General features: G+C 39.8%; 4 protein-coding genes across 4 annotated transcripts in view; 2 read left to right on the top strand and 2 right to left on the bottom strand.

The window, feature by feature from the left end:
• LOC109854495 (peroxidasin-like) overlaps positions 1-2,025 on the top strand; it is an 11,640-nt gene extending 9,615 nt beyond the window's left edge. Inside the window, exons 5-8 of the mRNA XM_020427628.1 lie at positions 107-356; positions 508-626; positions 712-871; positions 1,083-2,025. Coding sequence (XP_020283217.1) covers positions 107-356; positions 508-626; positions 712-871; positions 1,083-1,155 — 602 coding nt within the window. The 3' untranslated portion in view covers positions 1,156-2,025. The remainder of the gene's footprint in view (positions 1-106; positions 357-507; positions 627-711; positions 872-1,082) is intronic.
• Positions 2,026-2,608: 583 nt separating this feature from the next.
• Positions 2,609-7,937, top strand: LOC109854491 (heat shock 70 kDa protein cognate 5). The gene is made up of 11 exons (XM_020427624.1): positions 2,609-3,210; positions 3,658-3,719; positions 3,821-3,966; positions 4,152-4,275; positions 4,465-4,773; positions 4,882-5,044; positions 5,139-5,595; positions 5,837-6,133; positions 6,348-6,535; positions 6,619-6,759; positions 6,856-7,937. Exons 1-11 carry the CDS (start codon positions 3,121-3,123, stop codon positions 6,934-6,936), a joined length of 2,058 nt encoding a protein of 685 aa, XP_020283213.1. The 5' UTR covers positions 2,609-3,120; the 3' UTR covers positions 6,937-7,937.
• A 527-nt stretch (positions 7,938-8,464) lies between these two features.
• LOC109854492 (protein farnesyltransferase/geranylgeranyltransferase type-1 subunit alpha) lies at positions 8,465-10,701 on the bottom strand. The gene is made up of 6 exons (XM_020427625.1): positions 10,534-10,701; positions 10,082-10,321; positions 9,632-9,986; positions 9,348-9,548; positions 9,075-9,258; positions 8,465-8,963 (listed from the first exon to the last, which is right to left on the bottom strand). Exons 2-6 carry the CDS (start codon positions 10,236-10,238, stop codon positions 8,865-8,867), a joined length of 996 nt encoding a protein of 331 aa, XP_020283214.1. The 5' UTR covers positions 10,239-10,321; positions 10,534-10,701; the 3' UTR covers positions 8,465-8,864.
• A 1,314-nt stretch (positions 10,702-12,015) lies between these two features.
• Positions 12,016-13,127, bottom strand: LOC109854494 (protein lethal(2)essential for life-like). The gene has a single exon (XM_020427627.1). It carries the CDS (start codon positions 12,972-12,974, stop codon positions 12,387-12,389), a length of 588 nt encoding a protein of 195 aa, XP_020283216.1. The 5' UTR covers positions 12,975-13,127; the 3' UTR covers positions 12,016-12,386.
• Positions 13,128-14,067: the final 940 nt, after the last annotated feature.

Raw genomic sequence — 14,067 nt, 5'->3', positions numbered from 1 at the left:
TTTTTTTTTTTTTTTTTTATACCGACACGTTGTCCATAAGAGAAGAAACTCTTCTGGTTCTTAACGACGATTATCTGGGAGATGCGAGATCTAATTTCCGCGACAGCGGGACATTCTAGGAACCCGCTGCCTCCGGGCTTGAACGAAATACTTCTGGAGCGATATTTTCACGACGGGAAGAGCAACGACGTGCCCGTGGACTACGCCGCGCAAATTATTCAGCAGGGAAGAGATCACGGACTGCCGTCTTACGTCAGATGGCGAAGGTTCTGCGATTTGCCGGAGGTCACGAACTTTCAGGATCTCAGAGGCGCGGTGGCCAAAGACACAATCGCGAAACTCCAAGCGGTCTACAAGTAAGAAAATGAGATACAAGGGTGAGATAACTAACCAGAGTGATCTCACTCGTCGTTGTGTTGTTGGAAATCTGATGCGAGCTTAACTCCGCGAACGCGAAATTTAAACAAAAATTCACTCTACCTGCGTGCGTTTCCGTTTAACTTGCAGACACGTGGAGAACATAGACCTCGTAACCGGGTTGCTCTCGGAAGCGCCGATATCCGATTCCGTTCTCGGACCGACGTTCGTCTGTCTGTTGGGACGGACCTTTCGAAACATTCGTTTGGGTGAATATACTATGTTGTTCTGACAATAATTATTTTTTTTTTAAGCGTTGGAAAGGTTGCAACTTGTTTCTTCTTTTCTTCTCAGGCGACCGATATTGGTACGAAAACGGAAACACTCCGGCTTCGTTCGCGATCAAGCAGTTGAACGAGATACGGAAGACCACGATGGCCCAGATTCTGTGTCGCAACGGCGACAGACTGCGGTGGATGCAACCGAGAGCTTTCATTCTGAAGGATCCCTTCCTGTAATTTAATAAATTTTGTTAAATAAATTTCAAATATAAACGCCGTGTTCATTAAAACGTGTGTCCGCGCGTATCCGCAGTGGACGTTCAATAGGGGGAGAGGGAGGGGGAGGGGGGAGGGGTGTTCCCCGCTGCGTGGAACGGGTCTTGAAACACATTTAAGTTATACGATCGAGAAACTTTTTTATACACAAGTTTTTTTATGTTTCAGGAATAACATGACGAATTGCACGAACTACGCGAGCGAGGCCATAAATTTTGCCGCTTGGAAGGAAAAGATCTGAGTCTCTCTCTCTCAGTCGTCGAATTTTAACAATGCTCATATTGTTCCTGACTCTCGTATGCATTACAACGATGCTCTCTCTTTCTCTTTCTCTCTCTCTTTCTCTTTCTCTTTCTCTTTCTGCTAGTTACATACTTACATCAAGAAGTGTGCGAACTTCTTTTTCATAAAAAAAAAAAAAAAAAAATCAAAAGTTTAATTCTGACACGTTTGTTTGTGAAAGAGATTTAATAACAAGAGAAATGTAACGTGCGTTGATACAAAATATTAATACCTCACGTAACGGAAGAAGGAAAGAAAAACGCTGTTAATGATCTCCCGTTTGATTATACGCGCATTTGTTGACACACACCTTGTTGTAGTACTACGTAGTAATTTTAATCGCAAACCACACACACATACATACATACATACACACACACACACACACACACACACACGTCATTGTTGTTAAAGTTTTCTCAGTTGTCTGATTGAAACACAAATTTTGGTCAACGATACAATCGGGCGAACAATTTTTTCAGGGCAAGTATATACATACATAATTGTAGATGTATAAATTTAATACGAGAGAACTCTGATACATTATATAATTTTCGAAAGAAAACTCGCTCGTCGAGAGTGCGCGATTATTTATGAAGCTTTTCGAATTTTTGTTTTGTATAAAAAAAAATAAATACTACATATATCGAAGAAATAATGTTTCCCTCTACAAATCATTAGAGAAGAATTCTTCTGTTGTCTTTTTTTAAACAAAAACGATGAAGACAGTGTTTTTACGTTCAGAGACATAATTTTAATTCCTCATTAAATTGTTATCTTGTCAAGATGTCATTTCTCATTTCGCAAGTGGAAAACAATTTTTCTTTGGATAATTTAATTTTCGGAATTTTTATGTTTGATTAAATTATTTTTTATTGCCGTCAAAAAGTAAAACGGCATGGCGCAGAGATATTTCAAAGAGATTAGAATAATATCGAAAACTTATAATGTTATATCGAATTTATAGAAAACTTGTAATTTTATCAAGATGAGAAAAAACAATTGGAACAATATAATTTTCATTTCTCGGAGCACGCATGCGTGAAATATAATAACATTTACATTAAAAAGAAAACAAAGTATAAATAAGTTAATCAAATGTTAGTTGCAAAATTTCAATCGAGAGCAATTATAATTGTGTATTGAAATAAAACGGTTTGAATAAAAAATTGCAATGACGTTGCGCGCGCATGCGCGCTAAATATTGCGGTGAACGTCGCACACACGAATGCAAAAAGTTTCTTACATAACAAGTTATCGGCGTTTTCAATCGGTGCGAGTTGAATCGAATTCAACAATCGATTATCGACGTCTTTCGGCGAATCGACACGATTGATCGAGAGAGATCTCCCAAACTGACGTCATTAATCACTTCGGGAGTGTACTACGGAAATCTCAGGTTTTCCTTACCCTCGACTTCCGGTTGTTCGGAACAGTCTTGAATATTATTTCGTCGGTTGGTTTTTTTTCGCACGCGGTTTGCACTTCGCGCAACACGTCCTCGGTACAGTCAAATATTTTAGCTTAAAAAATAACAGCTGGTCGCCTGTCATTTTTTTTTTATTCGACGAAATAATTTTTCTCGCTTTCGTTCGCCCCGGTGGAACATTCGGGAGATTTCTCGATATCGCTTGATATTACGTCAGTCGGTTGTGAGCGGAACGCGCGCACGTACAATTTGCGCGACTCCTATTCGCGCGTTCACGCGAAAACCCTAACGCGATTGGTTCGATCGGAAGATTCTCCGGGTGAGAATAGGTACGTATGCGCGTGACGGCGTGCGCGGGTCCTACGTTGTACGAGAATATTACGAGAGTTGCATCACTGCGCTACACACGCGAAGTTGATCGCGTTTCCCGATTCCGTTTTCTTCCGAATCGAAAAACTCTCCCAAGCCGGTGTAATTAATTAAGACGAAGCGAGAATGTTGGCCGCCGCGAGATTGCTGAATCGCAACTACGTTGGTGTCGCGTGCGACATCACCAGGAAGCAACAGTTCAGCATCCTGAAAAATGTGAGTAACCTTCCATCGCGCGATCCCGTGCTCCTTCCTAGGCTTTTCGTTGCTCGAATTGTTCGTCGAGCTCCGATGTCTTTTTTTTTTGGTTTTTTCTTTCTCTCATTTATCTCACGCGACGAACTCCGATCTGATTCGCGGAAGAGCGCGTTGATTCTCGTCGCCACGCCGGATCGCCGAAACCGGCACGTGGTGGACTTTTTTTTTCTTGATGCGTTCGGAAAAACTTCTCGCGAGATGATCGAGAGAGATTTTGAACAATTTCGTTTGTTATCTGTTTACAAGTAGCTACTGGGATTGAGATATCGCATCTCTTGGAAAAATACCGATCTCTTTGTTGTCGCATTAGAATCATTAATTTCTAAAGAAACTAATGCGTTAATTGGCAACATATATATATATATATATTTATATATTTATATATGTTGTATTTTTTTCTTATAGGTTGCAGTTCCTACAGTTACTGCACCACACAGGTTTACTGATGTACAGCAGTATCGATACAAGTAAGTATTTAAGAAATATGTGAGAAAACAATATTTGTTTCTCAGGTTTGTACGGAAGATAAATTGTCTTTACACAAACTTTTGTTTTTCATTTTTTTTAGGTCAGAGGGAGTAAAGGGTGCGGTTATAGGTATTGATCTCGGAACGACTTTCTCCTGCGTAGCGGTGATGGAAGGGAAACAAGCCAAGGTCATAGAAAATTCCGAGGGTTCTAGGACCACTCCGTCTTACGTGGCGTTCACAAGAGGTTTCTGTCAAATTTATTTTGTTACACAGTAGTGTTGCACTTAATGATTTTTCTGTATCTATTCTGTGGTGTGTGTAAGTTACACACATATGAGTAATGACCAGCGTCATTATATGCGTTGTGTAACAAAGATGTACAAAGCTTACAATCTCATTCAAAACTTGTTGTTTTTTTTTTTTTATCAGATGGCGAACGTTTAGTCGGTATGCCTGCAAAACGTCAGGCCGTCACGAACTCTGCCAATACATTTTACGCAACAAAACGACTGATCGGACGGAGATTTGACGATCCCGAAGTAAAGAAGGACATGTAAGTTGTGACGATATTTGGCCACAATGCGATATATAGGGATGAGGGTGATCTTTGGTAAATCCAAAGTTTAGTAACTTGCGATGGACTTTGGAACAAAAGTCCAAGTTAAATGAATGTTTATATAAATTTGTTGAACCTGCTGACGTGTGTAATTTATAACAAATGTTTTTTTTTTTTATTTTGCAGGAAAAGTGTAACGTACAAAATAGTGAAGGCGTCCAACGGAGACGCTTGGGTTCAAGGTGCCGACGGGAAGATGTACTCCCCGAGTCAAATAGGAGCGTTTGTACTTATGAAGATGAAAGAAACAGCCGCGGCTTATTTGAACACTTCCGTAAAGAATGCCGTTATCACCGTGCCGGCGTATTTCAATGACTCCCAGCGACAAGCCACGAAGGACGCCGGCCAGATCGCTGGATTGAATGTACTTCGAGTGATAAACGAGCCAACCGCGGCTGCGCTCGCCTACGGCATGGACAAGCAGGAAGATAAAATGTAAGTTGTTTTTCTTCATCATTGATTGCGACATCTCTGAGATGTTTTAAATATGTTAATTTGATGATTTTGATTGTAATTAAATGTAAACGTTTTTTTTTTCTTCAGCATTGCCGTTTACGATTTAGGCGGTGGCACCTTCGATATCTCGATTTTGGAAATCCAGAAGGGTGTTTTCGAGGTGAAATCTACCAACGGAGATACATTCCTTGGAGGCGAAGATTTCGACAACTCGTTGGTTAATTATCTCGTATCCGAGTTCAAGAAGGAGGTGCGGTGTTCTGGAATTTATAGTTAGTTTACACAGCGCAAAACTTTGTTGTTTCAAATTGACTAACGACGCGTTAAAATTTTATTTGGCACAGCAAGGCATAGATGTGACGAAGGATCTGATGGCGATGCAGAGACTGAAGGAAGCCGCGGAGAAAGCGAAAATCGAACTGTCGAGTTCTCTTCAGACGGACATAAATCTACCTTATCTCACGATGGATTCGAGCGGTCCGAAGCACTTGAATCTTAAACTGTCCAGAAGTAAATTCGAAAGTCTCGTGAGCGATCTGATCAAGCGTACCGTTCAACCGTGTCAGAAGGCGCTTTCCGATGCCGAGGTGTCGAAGGCCGAAATCGGCGAGGTTCTTTTGGTCGGCGGTATGACGAGAGTACCGAAGGTTCAGCAAACCGTTCAGGAAATATTCGGCAGACAACCATCCAAGGCTGTGAATCCGGACGAAGCTGTGGCCGTTGGTGCAGCGGTTCAAGGAGGTGTGCTCGCGGGAGATGTGACGGATGTTCTGCTTCTCGATGTCACTCCTCTGTCGTTAGGTAAACCGCTCGCGTTCAAATGTCGTTTTTTTTTTTTTTTTATCTTCGTTGTCACAAAGAACATGATGTACAAGACTAATCTTCTCTCGGAGAATAGAATTCGCATGAAACATTTGGATTCGCGATGAAGAAATTTGCTCACTGACATTTTTTTCTCGTTCGTTTTCGAACAACGAGTCGCGCGCTCAAAAACGTGATGAAGTAAATCGCTTTTTTTTTTTTTTTTACGTTATCTACGTAGGTATCGAAACGCTCGGCGGTGTGTTCACAAGATTGATCTCTCGCAACACAACCATACCTACGAAAAAGAGTCAGGTGTTTTCCACGGCCGCGGACGGCCAGACTCAAGTCGAGATCAAGGTTCATCAGGGCGAGCGAGAAATGGCGTCCGACAACAAACTTCTGGGACAGTTCAGCCTCGTCGGGATTCCGCCCGCGCCGAGAGGCGTGCCGCAGATAGAAGTTACGTTCGATATCGACGCGAACGGCATAGTTCACGTGTCGGCTAGGGACAAGGGAACTGGCAAGGAACAACAAAGTGAGTCGAATTTTTGTGTATTATTTTGTTTCATCGTCAATTATATCTCAATAGCTGCGTTACAGTGATGCGTTAAATTTTTCGTCTCTCAAGTTTGCTTCGACAAAGTGAAGCAAACGATGTTGACACACCGAACTGAGTCAACTTTTACCGACTAATTAATAGATTTGTCTTAATTAAAACGTTGTGTTATAATTGTGCGCGATTTGTTTAGTTGTTATTCAGTCTAGCGGTGGCCTCAGCAAGGACGAAATCGAAAACATGGTCAAGAGCGCCGAGCAGTACGCGAAGGCGGACAGAATCAAGAAGGAAAGAGTCGAGGCTGTTAATCAAGCCGAGGGAATTATACACGACACGGAATCGAAGTTGGAGGAATTCAAACCGCAATTGCCACAGGAAGAGGTAGGATTGTCGTTTACTTATTGTCGTTTTTTTTTTTTTAATAGGAACCTGTCGTCGCTCACTTGTTTTTTTTTCTCTTACAGTGCGACAAGCTTAAAGAATTAGTTGCAAAACTGCGTGAGACTTTGGGTAAGAAGGACGACGTAGAACCGGAAGAAATAAAGAAACAAACGAGCGAACTTCAACAAGCGAGTTTGAAATTGTTCGAGATGGCGTACAAGAAGGTAGTTTGTGCGAAAAAACGCGATTTTTCGTGAGCGTGATTCGCGAACGATTTTGTTTGAAATCGCGTTTGCAATCTTTTTTTTGTTTCTTTTCAGATGGCAGCGGAGAGGGAAAGTCAAAACCAGCAGCAGTCGCAGCAAGAACCCGAGAGCGAGAAGAAGGAGGAGAAGAATTAATTTGTAACACACGTTTTTTTTTTTTTTTTTTTTTTTTTTGNAAAAAAAAANAAANAAAAAAATTAACATTTCCACTTTTGTGTACACTTACTACAAAGCATTTCGTTGCTGTTTTACAAGCTCAAAAGTAAGTTGAAGAGAATACGAGTAAAAAAAAATAGTAATACAAAAAAAGTAATAGAAAATCTCAATGTGTCTCGCGCATTGATAAAACATTTATTAAACCAAGAAAACTTGATAAAAAGTTTCAAGTATTATATGTTTTTATTATAGAAAGAGGAGAAGGGATTTGAGTTTTCGATTCGTAGCGAGCTGTTTTACTTTTGTAACAACAAATTTTTCATAATTTATATACTTAGATACGTGTAAGTGTTACGAGTTGCATCCTACAAAAATGTGCTATGCAAATCTTTTTGTGTTTCTTTTGAGGTATTCGGAAAATAACAGCCGTCACAAGTCTGTAGTTCCAAATAACCCTTTGTTATGGACGTGCACAGTTTTTTTTGTGCATCGTATGACTGTGTGCAGGGTGCGGCCGAAGTGGGAAAGAGGTGTCTTATACAAAAAAAAAAAAAAAAAAAAAATACAGAACAAAGCGCGACTGTTCGACACGTTCGATAAAATTGAAAAAAAAAATTAATAACGTGTACTTCGCACGTTAATAAATTTTTCGCGATAAATTCAAAGTTTAAATCTCCTCTGTGTTTAAATAAAGCAAGTTATCACAAGATTAAATGTGCATAATAAAAATTCTGACGAGGGGTTGTGTGGCATATTTTATTTTTCTCAATCACTGTATATTGTCAAAATACAGTTTCAATTTCTTTAAAAAAAACAATGTCTGTTGTTCGGAAAACTTACTTCACATTATCGACTTTTGTTTCTGTGTGCGAAGAATCGCTCTCTTTCCCGTAGTAGTGCGTAAGAGTCATTTTGATCGCACTCTGTACAACGGCCAGTGTGTAAGAGAACTCGGCCAGGTAGTTTTCACAGTGAAAAAAGAAAAAAAGAAAAAAAAACATGTACATATGTAGTCGATCACACATTTGTCTTTTGCATAGCATGACTTATGTAAGGGATAAAAATGCGTACAGCGCCCTACAAACCATATGTCCAAGATACCATTTTTCAATTATGATTGTACAATTTGTACCAAAAATAATGTGAAATAGTTTATTATAAACAGTTCCGCAATTACATTAATTAATCTTGCTACTGTAGAGAATCTTAAAATAATGTTACACTCGGAATGAATGAATGCGAGAGAGTTGAGAATACAGAAAAACTTGAGAGACTGAGACGGAATGATTCTGTGCATCGAAAACAAAAAAAAAAAAAAAAAAAAAAAACATTATTCTGTAAACAATATATTAGGTTTACTTTAGTAGAAAATTTTGTTATACGAACATTTATAACAGATCTATATAATTTCTCTTTTTAATTTAAACGTCGTACAGAACTTTGTGTGGCTTTGTTCGGTTACTCAATAAATCGGAAATTTTAATATCAGGTGTGTATAATCTGCTACTTTTTTTTTTTTTTTAATGAAAAGTCGATGTTTATTTTTCAAACGATTATAATATTGTTCGTCGAGTAGAGGTAGAAACAGTCGTCGCAAACTTCAAAAAAAAAAAAAAAGCTAAGGACACAAGAGATCCGAACACTAAAGGTTGTAACGTGAAAAATAGTGTTTTGTTCGTCTACTTCTATAAAGTTTTGTTCTAGCTAGTCCATATACGGGGTCGTGTGTGTCTTCACGGATCGTCACTTTAATTAATCGTAAATTACTAAAATATTTTATTATGCAATAAATATATATATATATATATATGTGTGTGTACATAAACAAAAAATGTATAAAACCAAAGTACCGAACAATTCATGTTAAGAATATTTTACCCTTTTTTTTTGTTTTTTTTTTTTTTAGTTTAAACCTTTGCATTTTCTTTGATGGGCAGTTGATTAGCTATGTATTCCCAGTATCTATGTCTTATCGGATCATATACCTCTGATAAACTCTTACATAGCTGAAACATACAGAGTACTCGCAATGAAATTTTCGTCGCAAAAAAATTTGTATACAATTTAAAAAATTTTATTCCATTCTAAAAAAAAAAAACGAATGGAAACAAACTCACATTATAAGCAGTATTGATGTGGAACAGGGAGGATGGGGATTCTTCGTCGGAAACTCTCTCTTGACAAATGTCAATGATGCAGGCCAACAAGTGATTAACGCGACATCCGCTTTCGTACATTTGTTGACACTTAAGTCTCACTTTTTCATTGTAACGCAAACCTTTGCTATCGTGCAACAATATTCTACAAAACACAACATTAAATAATCTTACTTAACACTCTTCCAGTCTTATTAAACTTGCGGCATGTTGCAAATTCAGAATAGAATTTACCCTCTCAAGTAGTTCCAAGCGCTTTCATTTCCCTTTACTTGTTCTATTTTGTCTAGTGTATAATTAACTTCTCTATCTATCACCTCTTGCTCGAACTTGGTTGTATTGCTTATCACGAAGTAACGCTGGTTCCAGGCGGAATTATTGCGAACATCGTTATTTAACAATCGCTCCACACATCTCAGCTCCTTCTCGTACAAACTGCAATCATAAACATAAAAGTTGCAATCAATTTTTTTCTACAACACACTCGTGAAAGAAAGTGCGTGAGATGGTGTACAAACTTGAAAGTTTGCATGCACCACTGGCGATGTTGCCAGGCATGATAATTCTTGGCATCCTTGTCTAAAACAGATTCTGTAAATGTTAATTCCTGACTTGGATCTTGCAGCCATTCCACAATGACCTTTCTGTGATGCCAGACTTGATAGTTTTTAGAATTGTGTTTTATTATGTGACCAGTGTATTTCAATTCCTCGTGCAGATCCTTTCCCAGAGCCTTGAGTATCTCCCTTCTGTACTGCCACACGGTGTAATTGGCCGGATTTAGCCACACGCATGTTTCCGTCAAACCCAACGCGCGATCTGACTTTTCACCTGACCTTAGAATGGCACGGAAATAATCATACGCATCCTTGACTACAATGTAAGATAAAAAAAAAAACAAAAATAAGTTCAGATACGATTTAGCTTTAGTACGGTACGTGCAACCATTCTGTCAATCATGTACTTACACTTCTCAGAATACGCAATTGCCACAATGGGATGAGGACCGTCATCCTGAGGCAGAGGAGTCACGTCGCTCCACTCCTCGCGATGTTTGTACAAGACCCATTGCGTTTTCTCCATGTCATCGCCGTAATTGAACTCGTCGTCAGAAGTGTCCGACATGTTTTATCTCAATAATATGATATTTTCTTTGTGATGTTGTGTACTTATACCGGATGGTTTGGTGCTCTTTTAGCTCAGTGGACCTATATAAAGTTAGTCCTGGTTAGTCCATACGCCATTCTATGTCTTTTTGATAACAGGTTTAAAACCTGTGGGTTGGGTTTTCCTGACGCCAAGCCACGGAGTTGTATATTTGTTTAAATTAAAGATAATAATAAAGTGGTGTAAAACACCGACAATTGTTCCAAAAAATATTCACAACGTAACTACGCACATCCAACCGATTACTACTTACTTATACCGGAGAAGTGACGGCCGCAGATTTGTTTCTTCAACAAAGTTCTTCACTTTGAGGTTTTGATTTCATTGGGTGCGTTCAGACAACTCAACGGTTGAAAGATCGTCACTTACGATAGGACTATTCTTTAAAATCTGCTGTGGTTCCAAAAGTTTGATCCAATCAAGAAGTGATTATCTCTCAACCGTTGTGCAACTGTTGAGTTGTCTGAACGCACCCATTAAAATCCTTGGGTGCGTTTAGACAACCACGTGCGAATTGGGATTGAAATTTGACCAATCGTAAGAAACCAAATCTCCAGTTTTAATGAACTCCGTTCTGATTGGTCAAATTACAATCCAATCTCAATCCGTAGTGCGAAACGGACTTTAAGGGCGATGTCCCATTGTGCGGAAATCTATAGCGGAACGGAATGTGCGGAACCAGCTCGACCAATCGTAATCAAAGAAAAAGCGAAGGAAAGAAAACGGAATAGCTATGATTGGTCGAGCTGGTTCCGCACATTCCGTTCCGCTATANATTTCCGCTCAATGGGACATCGCCCTAAAGCCTATGTCACACTACGGATTGGGATTGAGATTAGATTGAAATTTGACCAATTAGAAAAAAGAAAACCAATCCTAAGTTTAGTGATCTTCTCTCTGATTGGCCAAATTGCAATCCAATCTCAATTCTAATCCGTAGTGTGACATAGGCTTAAGGGTCTGTAAAAAGTGAAACCGCGTTGATACCGCGCGAATCCAGGTGGCGCTATTATCACTCAGATCTCTTTAACCATCTTAAAATATATTACGCAATTATCGGTCTGACCATGTGCGGCGTCATGTTGTATATATACAAGCCGGCACAGATAAAAACAACTACGCCGGTTCTCCGAGTCACGTACGCACCAGCCGAATAAGCCGGTGTTTATATATAATCGGATTTTATTTACAGTCCGATAGTCCGATTATAAATATCGTCTTATGCGTGTGTGTGTGTGTGTGTGTGTGCGTAAGCTTATCTGAAGACGATGTACAGCCAAATGAGACGGTTCGCACAGCATTTTAAAATTCAAGATAAATTTAAACCGAACCCCGTTACGTCAATTGTAACAACCGTTCTGTCAAAATATGACATTTCTCAAACGTCACCGAATTCATGGCTCGCTTAGTTCGCTTCGTAGACGCGTTTTTCGGTTCAGATTTTTTAGTTTTAGATTAAACTTAAACGAACCAACGCAAAAATTCATTAAAACGGACGCAGGTCGACTAATAATAAACCAGCGTTATATAATCGCGTTGTTGTTTTCACCTTCGCTTCTATCATGTGTTTTTATCTCTCGCAATTATCTTCCGCTAACACACAAACACCGCGTTTAATCGCAATTTAAACCACCTTGCGTAATTTCGTCTCGTAACTACGCCGCGCGATAATTCGCTTTCAGGAAATTCAAAGGATAGGAGAGATCAGGAGGTAAAAACAAATAAAAACACTCGATTTTTAATTATACAAGAACTACCTACTTATTTATTTATCAATTTACTTATTTACTCAACAAGTGTTCTTTTATTGCTTACAAACTTAGAAAAAAAAAGTAAACCTGAGAGCACACCCATTATTGTTTGAAAAAACACTCGAAATTTACGCGCCGTAGGAACAAGAAATAATATGTATGGAGAAGTGATACAGCACATACATGTGATCAGGCGCATATGTGTATGTATATATATATCTATAACACGCAATATAATATTATATGTCTCTACATAAAAACATATTTTGACATATTTCGATCAGTCGTACAAGAGAAAAATCAATTACGTATCATCAAAGTGATACATATATATATGATCTCAGTCATATAAAATTTACTTTGAGCCTTCCTTCTTCTCCTTCTCAGCCTTTTCCGCCGCCTTTTCCTGGAGCGCCGGCTTACCGGTCTGCTCGATCTTGACGACGCGCTCGTTCTCCGGCAGCCTGTCTTTCCTGGGAGCGGTGATGGTGAGAACTCCATCCGACGACAGACTGGACGACACCTGTTCGATGTCACATTGTTCAGGTATCATGTACTTGCGTACGAACTGACGCGAGATCCAGCCGTGCTCGTCCCGCTTCTCCTCGTGCTTGGCCTCGACCACCACGTATCTGTCCACGACCTTGACGTCGATCTCGTTCGGTTTGAACTGCTGCACGTCCAGAATCACCTGGAACTGATCCTTGTCCGCTTTCACGGTGGACGTGCCGCCTTCGCGCGTGTTGCGCAACAACTCGCCCCATGGTCGATAGTAGTGCAGGGGCGAATGTCTCGGGCGAGGTGTGACCGCAAAACGCTCGAGGATGCTGGGAGTCGTCAGTTGCTCGGGAAGAATGCCCAGACCGAAGTTCTGGTCGAGGATTCGGTGCGGCTGCTCCAGATCCTCCCACCAGTCAGAGAACAACAGCGGTACCAGAGACATGTTGCCGGATGTATTCTCCGATTGATCCAAGTAAGTACACAAAAAACTGCGCAACTACGAAAAGATTCGCTTGGTAGAGAGAGCTCGCTCGCCTCTGTAGCACGATTCGCACCTCGTGATCGCTTTGTGTTGACTGTTGCCCCACGGCACCGCGCGCCGGCGTTTATATACGGTCGCGCCGGCACGTCAACAGATGCGCGTCGACATGTCGCGCTATTGCGAGAACATTCTCGGCTTACTGCGCGAGAACAAATTCGAATCTTCGCGACCGATAATTCGACCGTATTCTCGCAATTACGGACGACACATTCGCGCGCGACATTGTCGATTTTCGCATCTTCGCGAAGCTGCGCGTTATGGAGTGACAGAGTTCGCGGACAAAATTGTTATTTTCGTCAAATTTTACGATCGAAGTCGCACGTAGCTTTTTGTGTGTAAATGCGCAGAAATATCTAATCGGGCACTCAGGCCTGATTAGCGCACGCCGGTGAATCGGTAAAGTTTGAACGAGAGAATTTTATTTCTTCTTAATGAAATGTTTGTCATCCAATGTAGACGAGAATATCGAAATGCGATTATTGAACCTCGTTCGGCGTTACGCCGAAGTTTAACGGTCACGCATAAATCAACCGTTGCTCTTCCCCTATGCCCTGAGCCAAAAAAAAAAAAACCAGAACCTTCGAGACCCCGTTTCTTTGTGCGAGTTCACCTAGTGTGATGCTAAACCTGTACGGTAGATTGTGTAATTGTAAAACGTAATTTCGCACATTATATACAAGATTATTGTCCTATGTAAGCGTGTGACAATGTACATTGTTGATCATATGTAAAATTGTTGATTATATACATATTGTATTTGATTACATATATTTATATTATATATTTAAAGTCTTGATAATCGGTTATATACATGTAGTTTTTTTTTTATATATTTTATATATATATTTTATCTATTTTATATATAAAATTATACGCGACGCAATTCTATACATGTAGTTTTTTTTTTTTTTTTTTTTTTAAAACAACGAGAAACTCTTTGATTTTCTATTACTTACAGACAATTAAATTTTATTACCGCGTCTGCCCGTTCTAT

This window comes from Pseudomyrmex gracilis, unplaced genomic scaffold (genome assembly GCF_002006095.1).
Source record: "Pseudomyrmex gracilis isolate BER0280 unplaced genomic scaffold, ASM200609v1 scaffold_68, whole genome shotgun sequence".
NCBI classification, from domain to species: domain Eukaryota; kingdom Metazoa; phylum Arthropoda; class Insecta; order Hymenoptera; family Formicidae; genus Pseudomyrmex; species Pseudomyrmex gracilis.
This window is presented reverse-complemented; position numbering and strand designations above follow the sequence as displayed.

Bases quoted from the DNA above. Each gene is read 5' to 3' on its own strand.
- LOC109854494 (XM_020427627.1), bottom strand. From the start codon at position 12,974: ATGTCTCTGGTACCGCTGTTGTTCTCTGACTGGTGGGAGGATCTGGAG.
- LOC109854492 (XM_020427625.1), bottom strand. From the start codon at position 10,238: ATGTCGGACACTTCTGACGACGAGTTCAATTACGGCGATGACATGGAG. The intron at 9,259-9,347 runs GTAAATTCTATT...TGTGTTTTGTAG, and splicing joins GCTTGGAACTACTTGAGAGG to AATATTGTTGCACGATAGCA. The intron at 8,964-9,074 runs GTGAGTTTGTTT...TGTATGTTTCAG, and splicing joins ACATCAATACTGCTTATAAT to CTATGTAAGAGTTTATCAGA.
- LOC109854491 (XM_020427624.1), top strand. From the start codon at position 3,121: ATGTTGGCCGCCGCGAGATTGCTGAATCGCAACTACGTTGGTGTCGCG. The intron at 3,967-4,151 runs GTTTCTGTCAAA...TTTTTTTATCAG, and splicing joins TTACGTGGCGTTCACAAGAG to ATGGCGAACGTTTAGTCGGT. The intron at 6,536-6,618 runs GTAGGATTGTCG...TTTCTCTTACAG, and splicing joins CGCAATTGCCACAGGAAGAG to TGCGACAAGCTTAAAGAATT.